We start from the raw sequence: 13,206 nt of genomic DNA, 5'->3' as shown, positions 1-13,206 counted from the left end.
GATTAATGAATAAAATGGAAAAATAAGTGACAAATTAATCAATAAGGAAAAAAATTGTTTGTTGCAGCTGCAAAGGATGCATGTTAATCCTTGAAAGCTTCCCTGTACAGGTAAAATGCCAACTAATACTGTTGCTTCAATTGTATCAATATCAATTGGGAAATTCAAATGTTAAACACATGCAATATTCAGATATAATCATCCAGATATCAAATCAGTACAATATCAGGGTTTCCAGCAGCATTAAAATTATTACATTTTTATGAAATGTAGCACTTCTTGAGTAAAACCCTGAATATACTGAATTTTTCTTTTACTGGCCTTGCACCACAAACATATTTCTAAACATTTATTGTCCAATACCAATAAGCTGACCAATATAATGTACACTCCCTGTTTCAAAAAACAAATGTCATTCTAGGTTGTAGACAAACTCTGATTTCTTTCAGATAAAGGGACAGTTTTTCCCCCCAACAGCAATGAGAGAGGAGAGGAAATAAATATATCAATGCCCAGACTTCCTTGAATTTAGCACACTGCAGTGTGGAACAGTCCCTGGTGACTTCTAACAAAGGAGGTTAGGCTGCTTTGTAACGGGCCTCTCGCGGTCTATTTATGAGTCTGCATTGTTACTAAGATCCAGTAGAACAAACAGTAATGTACTGCATTTTTTAGTGAAAGTGCCCACAGGATATATAACAATCTAGATCTAGCTTGCTGACAAGAATAAAATGAATTAACTAGATTCCACAGTACAATTAGTCTCCTACTTTGTATGGTGAAAACTTACCTGGACGGAACTGCTTTACGAGGACAAAACAGTGTGAGGTGGTGTTGAAGATCAGCACTGATACACTAAGGGGAAAAGAGAAAAAAAAGAAAGTCAAGTTTAAATAAAATCAGACAACTTTTTCCTGATAGTAAATCTTTGCCTGCATGATATATCACAGGTCTGGTAATCTCTTCCAGCATATAGGAGAATTTGGCTCCAGGAGAGCAGCCAGTCATGGCTGGATCAGCTTTTAAAAACTACCAGTTATCAAAAAGAGGGAGATGGAGTCAGGGGTTACTGGATTAAAAGATGTGTTCGGGGAACATCCAGCATTTTGTGATGATGGGTCCACAAATATTCTAGGCAAGTGAATCTGAAACAGAATCTCTTTTAAAATCAATCTGGCAAAATAACGAAACACATAAATCACTCTGAAAAAACAACAAGGACAAGCCACTTAAACAAAAATAATAAGGAACTGAATCATTAGGATGAATGGACATGCTGAACTACTAATTTTACCACTAACCACTAACTAACTGAACTCTCATCCAATCAGAATACCATGTCTCGCCTATCTTATCTTTCTATTGGACAATTCCTATTGGACAGTAACTACAAGGGTAAATATAGTCCAAAAACTGAAGTACACGCAGTTATGTTTATACTACACTAAGTGTCTGCATACACCATCGCATTCACACGTTTGTCGGTGCGCTCAGTACGCACACACAATCCACAAAAACTCTTGGGGGCAGACACGGACCCTCGCAGCCACACAGATGCAGACAGCAGAATTTGGGCTTTAACATGTGGTTAAAGTCTGAGTAAAATAACCGAAATTAAAACATGAGCAAGGGACTACATTTTAACAAAAAGGAAACAAATAAAAATTTAAAAAAATAAAGGGCACCACACTCCAGCGGTGTATGACGCATGTCAAAACACCCATGCCTGTTGTTTTTCATGCTAACCCATACTCCTCAGCATCCCATATCAGGATACACCACTATCCTATTTCCCAGCGACGCTCCAGAATATCAGCAATTTTATCATATTTGCTCCCTGGTTTGGCACATCCAGGATACTGTACCTTTAAACCAGCCTGCATTACAGTGTGTGATGAATAAAAGCTCATTTAAATAAAAACTGAAACATGTGTGAATGACTACTAAAGGTATTAAGTACTAAAAGTGGAATTAAACTAAAAATGATACTAAAACTAAAATCCCTGCAAAAATGAACACCATTCTGAAATACGAGGACCACATCATTCCAGATTTAAACCATGACACAACAAGCAGGATGTGGAGATAAAATAAGACGGAAGGTCAGCGTGATATGCTTCATCACTGGCACCCAGTGAATTGTATATACACAGGTGGTTCACTGTATGTATGTGAGTGTGACTGTCGCTGCCAGTGGAGACTTGAGGCCTGGGGTCTGTGTTGGGAAAGCGGATGTGTCTGAGGCAGCAGGAAGCCCTGCCCTGTCTTTCCCATAGTGAGAGGGAACTAGGACATTGGTTTTACAACGTGTTTCTAGCTTGGGCTGATACTGATTTAATATCCGTTTGTAATACAGACATTTAAAGTGAAAGTCCAATCTCTATTTTCAACAATATGAAAGAATGTCAGCTGACCTGGGCGTCAAGCATTTTAAGGCTAACATGATCATGAGCCCATGGACTTAAAGTGGGACTAAAACCATGATTTTAGGAATTGAGGTCCAATAAACACAAGTGGTCAGACAGTCATACAGGTTATAAACAATTTAGCCAGATTAGCGACCACTTTATTTGGAGGTAAAACCAAAATTGAGCACATCCGTAAAGATTAATCCCCCCTCATTGCACAGAAAAACTGTGAGTGTGTACAATTACGGCAAGTACAGTAGGTCAAACTACCAGGTAGGCGTCTCTAAACTGTGATGTTTCCGACAGTTTGGGTAACAATTTTACCGTTCCGCTTTGTTTTTTCTTCCAAATAAATAGAATAAATAGACTTACCTGGGAGTTTGTTTACAATCTGTCTGGACCTATATTTAGTGTTGTTGTTGCATTCAAAGATCTCAGCAATTAACTTGGTGAATACGATATTATTACTGATAGAAGATGTCCAGAGCTACGGAAAAAAAACCCAAGTTGTAATAAACCATAGTTTTTCGTAAATTAATTCATAAATTTAGGCAAAAAATGCCAGATAATGCTAGACACAATATCGCTGTGTGGCCTCGACAACAGATTCTCATTATGTGAGAAGAAAACATCATTTGGGTCTCAGCTGCTGATTAAAAAGCCTCTGTTCCATTTTAAGTAATATCATATCTGGGCTCAGCCAGTTATAGAAACCTCTTCTCTTCTCCATCACTCCTTCCTTTGCTCTCACCTCCTTCATAGAGGTCACAGAGCACCCTTTTTCACTAGTTAATGGAGCTTGACTTATTACTCCATCATGCCAATGTTTTTGTCTTAGCTTTCATCCAGAGATTATGTAGATCATTTCAAAGGAGAGCAGCCACCAAATTTCAGGATGGGATTCACTTAAAAAATTACCTCTTTCCTCCAAACTCTTCGGCAGGTATCTATCAAATACTGTATCTGAGCAATGAAAAGCAAATACTGATATTTGTGACAGCCTACAGCTGCAGAGGTGAGAGTACAAGTATGGATAAAATAATGTGGTAGATTTGGTCCAAAAGTGGGACAAACAGGCCTGAGGAATGGAAGCTTTCCCCTGAGGCAGGTCTTGTAGTGCTGTTCCACACCATTACTGCTGTTCTACAGCTTCCCGCTGAAAATAAATGCTCTAATGGTTAAACCAAGAAGCAGGCTAAATGGACACTAAGGACTTTTCATGCACCGTTAAGCTTTCTCTGCAGGGCTTCTGGTCGGACAGCGGGAAAACTGGGTTACGGCAGATACATGGTGAACAGGACTAAGGTGACTGCTGGTTGCACTGCAAAGCTTTTGATATCAAGTCATGATCATCAGGATGTTGTCGTACAACAAAGAAAAAGGGTTACGTGCTATATAATCCATCTTCCCATACCAGAACTGAGGCAATGACACTGGACATGACCAACAACTCTAGAGACAAATTTTTTTAGTTCTTTAAGCTTTTGCAAATTAACTGATCCAAATGTATCCCCTTGCACCCTCCACATGTAGCTGGGTGGGATACAGAAATACTCAGACATAATCAAACTCTTCAAAGCAAGTGAAAAGCATGGAAGCGCACAAAGAAACTTGAGCAGGACTACAGCAAGAGCTCAACATATGCAAATGACTTTCTGTTGCCCATGGTCTCTTAAATTTCTTGCACTAACTAAAATACTGGTCGTCATTAAAAGTCGCTTCCAGTAATAAACAAACACCAATATGCAAACACTCCCATATACACATAGGTGTCAAAATAACAAAGCAATGGGAGTTTGCCCATCCATTCTACATGTGTTCTTGTAGATTTGTAGAAGGCTTATGACCGCATCCCTCTAGATGTTTTGGAGGCTCTGCATTCATGGCAGCTAGTGAAGCTTTTTGAAGCATTTTGCTATTTTACCTATCCTGTTTCATAGACAGCATCTCAAGGCGCAGCCAAGAAGTGGTCAGCATCCAGTATGGAGATTTCAATATTACTCAGCTTTTTTTTTTTTGCCAATGATGCAGTTCTGTTGGCTTCATCAGACTGTGACCTCCAGTTCACACTAAGGCAACTGAGGGTCAGGAACTCCCAGTTGGAGGCCATGACACATATGATGGAAAATGGTAGATTACCCCTTTCCAGTACCCTTGGGAGCAATTTGATGCCCCAAATTAAGGAGTTAAGAGTATCTCAGGGTGAGGGCAAGATGTGTTGGGAGATCGATGGGCGGATCGGTGTGCTGTCTGTGGTTAAGCCAGCTTTGTACCAGATTGTCGTGGTGAAGAGGAAGCTGAGTCTGAACATGCAGCTCCCAATTTACCAATCTACCCTCCAGCCTTCATTTATGACCGTGAGCTCTGCATAGTGACTGAATAAATTAGATTGCGGTTAACAAATTACTGTTATTTATCTATTAGGAGGAGTCTTCATTCCATAAGGAATTAAAAGTTTTAAAACCTATAAAGAAGCAGCTCGCAAGAAACTGATCTTCGATAGCATTTCAGGAACAAGCAAAGGACTAAACTCTTCATTTAGACATTCACTAAATTAGATATTTTCCAGTACTTTACCAACAAATGTGTCTTCCACATTTTTGCTAGTGCACCTGAAATGTGACAAGAAGTATCCTGCTGAGAAGAAAATGTTATGCGCACTTAAACAAAAATGCAAAACAATCCTGGGTCCATTCAATATCCGCTAAAGGGGGAATAACACGTTGGCAGAATTTCTGCCTGGGGGAGAGCTGGATGTTCCCATGGGCTATTTTCTTTTGGAAGTAAAGGTTAGAGCTTAACTGCTTTTGTCTCAATGGTACCATTTTTCACAGGGACCTCTCTTTGGGGTCAGGGGTGGAGGAAAGAGGGCTTCAATGACCTGAGACTTACCTCAGGGCATTATGGTACCCTGGGCAAAACAGGGAGTAGGAACCGGGGTTTTGACACAAGTGTGTGGTATTTCTCTTACAGTGCCCTGTGAAGCTCAAACATTTATAGCCATAGCCAAGTAGAATAACAAGGCACCAGTTCCCCAAAAACAAGGTCTGATTTGGTTTGACTTGTATACAAGGTATACAAATACCATAAGAGAGAGATGTTACAGGTGAAAGGACACACACAAAAAATGAAGCAAAAACTCACACAACTTATTTCTTTTACTGGATTCCAGTCACAGTGCACACACAGCATGAGCATATTGCTTTATTATTACATTTATATATTTCACGAAGCAGAAAGTCCAATCAAAAAATAAATAATTACTGATTTTTTTGTCTCTTTCCATCTGGCTGTTCATCTTCTCCTGAAATATGTACAACAGTTGAATTTAAAAAATATCCTGCAAGTAAAAAGGTTAAGGATGGAGAGCATATATAAGATTTACAGTTATAATATGAGTCAAGACTGGTGCAAATCAAGCTCCTTAGCACTCAGATCACCAGATCCCTGATAGCTAGATCAGATTCAGATACTTTAGCAACAAGCTCTTCAGATTGCAAAATATCTCCTGACATAAACATGCAGCTTTTATTTACATTTCAAAGCTAATTCATTGGCAGGCATTCTTTAGAGGTGAAGTCTTGGCTATCCAAACCAAACTCAGCTCTGTTTTAGGCCTTTGCCACATCAATGTTTCTAACCCATTCTGAGTAAGCTGGTTTTATTTGTTAACCCATTCTGGAAATAATGGTTTTGACAGTTTATCAGCAAGCTGTTCCAGCTCTCTGTACATGTTTATGTGTGCACATATAAAATGAGTGGACAGGGGCACTGCTTCCATCCAACAGTAGAGAATGAAATGTGTTTTACCTGTCATGGGTTCGCATGAAGTCCCAGGATTTCTTTGTGCCATTCTGTGAAGGAATAAGACAAAATAAACAGCATAAGTAAATCCAATAAAAGCAACACTATTTTAAACCTGAAACACTGTGGTTTCACAACTGAGTGAAACAAAAGTGTATGCAAAAAGTGTGCATTCAGTGTACCACAACTTCTCACTCTCATTGTTGTATGTAACTTGTATGGCAGGATGTCAAATCACCTATGATTTATTTAATGAATACTGTAGAGGAAATCAGCTGCCCCACAACAGATGGTTGCTTGGGCATGTTAAAGTAGCATCACAATCCACACCCAACAAAAACATCTGCAGATGCTCAAAGCAAAAAGCACTGGGCCAGCAAATATAAAAGTAAATATAAAGATGATTTTACTGTGGCTAATAGGGAAACCTGCCAAATGCAATACACAACTTACAGCAAACACTGGCAATAATATGCCCTTTTGTCAGAGTCAAAAATTAACAGCTATGGGCAAAATGTCAGAAACTTCCTGTGAATTAAAACTGGGAAAAAAATGTCTTATGTATTTTTTGTCTTGTAAATGTCCTAATATTTATTTATTTTTATTTACCGACCCCCATAGACTACTGTGGGCGATTTTTGGGAGTCTAACGCAGTGATTGTTTCTTATGCATCCTCAGTCGGAAAAGGATTTACAGTACACGGGCCTTTACAAGCTGGACTGAATTGCAGGGAGAGATTCCTGATGACTAAATACAACATGTCCTGTAGTTATTCAACTTAAGTAACAGAAGTTGTTGTATCTAAGCATTTATGCCCTGTGGTCACATCACCACAGTAACAGGATGTTCAGCTGAAAACTCCTTCAGTAAATTTCCAGCTGCACAATTACAATCAAACTGGCAAGCAGGTGCGTGACTAGCACAAAAGAGCCAGAAATACTCCGGCATACAGAGATCTTAAATATGTGGGCTGTGACACACACATTGTCTGATTGTTGGCTCATCACTTTGCAGTAAGTGTAAAGGGACAATGAGGTATTCTGTATTCTTCCATCCTGATAGTCTAGTTCATTTTCATTCATACCAGGTGAAGTATTTGCAATTCAGGGAGCCAAACTGTAAGTTTAAGGGAAATTAAAGTTATATGGAATCATATACTTTACTTTTAATATGAAGTCAACAAATAGTTCTCATCCACTCATCCAAGTGCCTGCTGCTGTGGCTCAATCTACACAAAGGACTGACTTCAGCCCTACTTGTTTTTAGTTAGCAAAAAAGTTAAACATTAGCATATAAATATGGTCATGGTGAGTCTAGAGCTAGGCCGATAAATTAGCCAGGCTGATATACTGAACGATATTTGCCTATTGAAAATACACTATATCAGTATCTATGTACGTATCGGCCAATAAATAACAAGAAATTGCAGCACAGAAATACCAAAACATGTTCAGGTGTCACCACTACATTGTCAACCAGGCAGAGACCACTGACGTTGATTTTTCAACTGTAAAATGTCAGTATGTATCTTGGTCAAAAGCCTTCAAAAAAACTAATCTAAAGCACCCATATTAAGATTGTTTATGTTATGTGTATGTGCGTATGTATGATGTAATTATCAGATTTTTGAAACTCCCCAATGTCGATATCGGTATCAGCCTCAAAAATCCAGTAGCTATAAATTCAACCTGTCGTCGTTATATTTTCAACTTGGCGTATTTCCCATAAAAATGACCATTGTTGCTCTATGGGTCATGCTAACTTTGCACTTGCCACCTCTGTTGTAGAGATTCGAGGAAACAAGGACTCATGCGAAACAGCGTATATCAGGGCAAGTTGTGCAAGCCTCCAGCTACTTTCCAAATAAACATGATTTTTACATGAATCATTTCAAACACTTGTCTCTGAGTCAGACCAAAAGTAAACACAAAAAGTAGCCCTCTGGAATGGTCATCAAGACTAACTGCATGGGGATCCACATCCAGGTCAACTTGCTGGCTGACCTACGTCGTTTTGTGCAAGTCCTCGTTAGCATGACCCATAGAGTCCCACTGACCACATTTAACGCTAATCGGTCGATTATCTGAACCTTGTTTATTTGAAGATATTTAACCAACCACCTCTGTGCACCATAACACAGCAGAGTTAAAGATACGTCTGGCAGCTGAAAATAGTCCCAGACAAATGACTTATGTTTGTGTACCATTTGCCACAAACTACAAATCAGCAAAGATGTGAATTCAACTGAAAAGATAAACTTAGCATATATTCCACTTTCCACATTACATGCTGTATAAATATGGTAAAGTTGGCCTACATTTTCTATGCCTGAAGAAATATGGCCTTGATTCAAATTTAAGCTACACCTCCTCTCCACCCACAAGCTCCTTCAGACGCAGGGATGACAGCTTGACTAGAACAGGCTTATTTCAGCTACAATAGATGTGCCTGCTTGTATGGGAGGGTGGTGGTGCAGTTGTAGTACCACCCAAGTAATGGGAGGAGGTGAAATGGCAAGCTAATTGCACTCATGGAATCAGACATAATAAATCTACTGTTGTAGCAACAGGATTTGAGTTAGAATGGGCCAGAGATGTACTCAGAGCTGCAATGTGCAACTTTTGGGAGTTTGTGACCTTTCACACAAGACTCTCTTAAGAATCTTTAGAAATGTGTGCAAAAAGAAGCTGTATGTTGTAAAAAAAAAAAAAAATAAAAGAGAGAAACGTCTCTACAATATTTTGCAGCTAAATACAACAATACAGCAAACTACAACCTCAAAAATTGCAGAAGTTGAATTAACTCCTCTCTGAAAAAGACTAAACAAGAAGTGAGAATTCAAGCACACTTAGTGCAAGTTTCAAAATACAGATGGGTGACAATTTAAAGGAAAATCCAACATGAAGTGTCTTAGTATGGATTCAGGCCACCACGAGCCTCCAGAACAGCGTCATTGCTCCTTGCCAAGTCTGTGGAACTCTATTGTAGGGATGAACAGCATTCCTCCACAAGATATTCCCTCATTTATATATACAACCTTTATTTAATCGGGTAATCTCATTGAGATCCAGATCTCTCTTGCAAGAGAGACCTGAGTACAGTAGATATATAGAAAGAAATTTTATAGAAGATTTATATTGTATCATTTGGTGTTATGGTGATGGTGGTGGAGAGCATTGTCTTAAACGCTGGTCCAAAATCTTCCAACTGGGTTGAGATCTGGTGACTGTAAAGGCTGTAGTATTTTATTCACATAATTTTCATACTCACCAAACCATTCCGTGAGCCCTGGTGCACAGAAGCATCTGCATTTGATATGTTTCTCAAGTCTTTTATTCAGGTTTTTCCTTTAATTTGTCCCCCGACTGTATATAGTTTCTTTGTCCTGATACATCTGATAAGCCAGACCTATGATCAGCTCCTTCTATCAACAACAAGCTAACCTGCACTTCATTAAGTGACATTTTCAACTGGATATCATAATCAATACCTCTATTGAACAGAGATGATAACAGTCTAATACTGAAGAATGCACCACAATGCATCGACAAAACCCTTACTCCATCATTCATCCATGAAAACTACTTTAAATCATACTTTCAGCCCAGCTTCTATTGTACAATAAAGTTTGGGTTAAAAAAACAAAACAAAAACAAAAGTGATTCAGCTTACAAAGTCCTCAAAATCATCTCAACAAACGGTCAAACGGCCGGAGTATTACCTAACAGGTCACAGCCACAGGGCCTCAATGTGAAGCCAAGCTAGCATAATGCCGTTCATGCATCATTAACAAACATGTTGTGGTGTGAAATGAGAGCATGAAGCCAGAGTTTGTGTAGGTTTAGTTATGGTATTGCTATGGCATCTCCTTTATCTACTGTAACAGCTATTATGTCAGGTCTATGATAGGGAATTACGTATGCACGTGAATGCTGAGCTGAGAAGATACTCTGAGATGGTCCTAATTTTTGATGGCAAACAATGGACTTGAATCTAAAAAAATGTTTGCCATCATTTATAGCACACATATTTATCAATGTAGCAAATTCCACTTTAGCTGTGCACCTGCTGTGACACAACTGAATCGATGATATTGAATAAACATATTCATTTCTAAACTTTTGCAAAAGTTTGAGCTTTTAAAAATGCTAAAAAAGATTGACCACTCCTTACAGTTACAATATGCTTATCAATGTGTAACTACAACAAGCTCAGATAGTGCTGAAACAATCAGCAGACTGACAGAACAAATCACCAACAACTTTGATAACTGTTACAAAAATATAAAATATTCACTGGTTTCAGCCTTTCCAATCTGATAATCTGCTGTCTTTTATATGAAAATATGTAGAGTATGATGTATAAGAGATTTAAAAAATTGCATTTAGTCTATCCATATTTAAATTGTCTATAAACCAACACTGCAGGCACATACTGAAGGGATTTATACACTAAGACCTAAGACCTAAAGACAGAAGTGATACCAATCATCTTTTCTCTCGCTGTCAGCCATTAGCAAAGCGTTGACATCATCCAAACTCCTCACTGTGGAGTCATGTCATGAAAGATGCTCTGCCTTCCCTGCAGACAGTCTATGAGTGTAATTACTGTCACGAAAACCTGTCAACAAAGTGTGCAAGTGTTACACGGCATCATTCCTCCTTGAGGCCACGCAAGCCGCACCCCGCTCACTTTAACTCTGTGAAAGCAAAACTAGTGTGAAGGCGTGTGTGATAAATCACTTGTCGTGACTGAGGAGGAGATGCACTTCTCTTGGCTTGTTGCTTTGTATAGAGTGCTTATTGAATAATGTATGAGGCAGAGCGTTTTTCCTGTCAATGAACCTTTCACAGGTAAATTGTGGGGTATTTGCATGGGTAATCGTAGATTATTAACACAGACGTACACTAGGTCTGTCCTGCCTCAGAACCAAATCCAAGTTAGAGTGTATATCAAACTAACTATGATGTCTATATTTTCCTACATAATATTGCTATACAGCACATACTTACTGTATATTGCATTATATCACTCCCTCCGGGAAATAAACGACGCCATGGTTCTGGATACTGATGGATTTATTGCCTTTCTCATTATTTTCTCCGCTATCACGTTCACCGTCAATGAAATCCACCGTCAAACTACAGTATGACAATGTAAAACATAAACACATTCACATATATTGCAAAAAACTCTATACAAATACACTCAAGAAACACAAACATACTTCACATACCTCGCTGGCTGCATATAACCAAGAGGGAATGAGTTCTTGAAATACCCCGATCAAAATACAAAAATGAAAAACATCTTTTCTTCTTTATAACTTTAAATCCACATGCAGAGATATTAACTTCTCACCAAAAGTCAGTTTTTTCCTGTTGCACCTTTTAAAAATGTCCGTGTGTAACGCATATGTACTTTAGTTCCTACTCAACATAAGCACTCAATATGCATGAATTAATTTAAACAAACATAAACAAAAACATGTTAAAACGACAAAAATAATATGTATGGAAATTATAGAACATATTAATTGAAAGAAATATGTACGGCAGTTATACATTATACTTTGCATTGAAGTTAGAATAACTAGGATTATTTACAGTAGTAGGAGACTTTGGTAACATATAATCATGTAGACATGTAAATAAACACCAAAGCAGAATGCCTCTCGAGAGTACTCCTCTACTCAAAAAATGTGTTTTTCTTATGTCTAAGTCTCCTAAAATGTCAGACCTTGACTTTACTGACTTGTATCTGTGCAAAGTTTGTGACTAGAGGGGTGTTTCACAATCCTCTATTGAAGGGGGAGATGTCTGTACACTTGTGAAATCAAACGTACTTCGGGCAAGCTGCATTTGGTACGTAACAAATTTGAAAGCCAATCGCTATCTAGCAAATGCCACTGGTAAAGAAACCTGAAACCTCCAGCACAGAGCGGACTTGTCAGTACAGAGCGAGAGTTTGCACTAAGTTAGCATAGTGCGCAGTCTTTGGATGTAAACCGGACCCCGGATCTTGCTTCCCCTATCTACTAATGTTACATAATAACAATGTGAACACACTGTAACATCGTAGCAGATATTATTGTATGTTTCACAACCACTAACACTGTGTCAGCCACTGCCAGTTCCGAGCTAACGAGCTAACAAACAACATACGCAAATAGAAAATGTTAACTACATTTACCATTCTGATAAGTCTGTTATTCGCTGATTTTGGTGCACAATAGACTCCTCATCTGGGTCTGACTGAGGCTCAGACATGTATGGCTGAATCTCTCAGATGTTTCTTTGCTCTAACTCTAGCCATCTTGACGTGCACCGCTCTCTCACCCACGTCCATGCTCTCAGCGGCACCGGTCAACCTAACACGCAGTGGTGGCTGGGGCATTCATAGATCCAGAATTTCTCAATGAGGGAGAAAGAGTAGATGTGTCCAGTTTTTTTTACTTTTTTTTAACCATGTTTAACAAAATATTAATCATAGCAGAGTATTTTCACATGCTTTAAAATGTGTCTGGAGGGGAACTTTAAGTAGCTGTTTTAATAAATGTTTAGTAAATAAAATGTGCTTTGTGGAGGATACAGCACAAACAATGCAGCACCAATATTTAGAAAACAAATATATGGTTTGCGGTGCTGAAAAGTTTCTCCCTGTATGTGTTGACTTTCTTCGTCAGCAGTATGTTTTATAAAGTCGCCCAAAAAACTTGCATTTTGGACTTTTTTACCAGGGAGTCCGTTTTCACAGCAGCTTGGTAAGCGGCGTGTGGAGGAGGTTTGTTGTTAATGACGTCGCCTATCGAAACGATCAAAACCAACGTGGTACCAAATGACATCGGCACCAACAGGTGCACTTACAAGCTTTTACTAAACAAAGACATAAGTAGGAGACTCTCTCTCTGTGTGTTTCTCTGCAGGGCATGTGCAATTGTCAGTAGACCACGCAGGAATGGTATAGCAAGGGGAGATTGTCCACTAGTTAATC

At 38.8% G+C, this 13,206-nt stretch overlaps 1 protein-coding gene across 2 annotated transcripts in view; it reads right to left on the bottom strand.

Moving 5' to 3' along the window:
* nudt14 (nudix (nucleoside diphosphate linked moiety X)-type motif 14) overlaps positions 1-13,206 on the bottom strand; it is a 29,111-nt gene that overhangs the window by 8,254 nt on the left and 7,651 nt on the right. For both annotated transcript variants that reach the window (XM_044169598.1, XM_044169597.1), the window contains exons 2-3: positions 6,219-6,262; positions 791-855 (exon numbers count right to left, since the gene is read on the bottom strand). In XM_044169598.1, coding sequence (XP_044025533.1) covers positions 791-855; positions 6,219-6,262 — 109 coding nt within the window. The remainder of the gene's footprint in view (positions 1-790; positions 856-6,218; positions 6,263-13,206) is intronic.

This window comes from Siniperca chuatsi, linkage group LG16 (assembly GCF_020085105.1).
Source record: "Siniperca chuatsi isolate FFG_IHB_CAS linkage group LG16, ASM2008510v1, whole genome shotgun sequence".
NCBI classification, from domain to species: domain Eukaryota; kingdom Metazoa; phylum Chordata; class Actinopteri; order Centrarchiformes; family Sinipercidae; genus Siniperca; species Siniperca chuatsi.
Note: the sequence above shows the minus strand (reverse complement) of the source record. Positions and strands in the feature narration are given on the sequence as shown.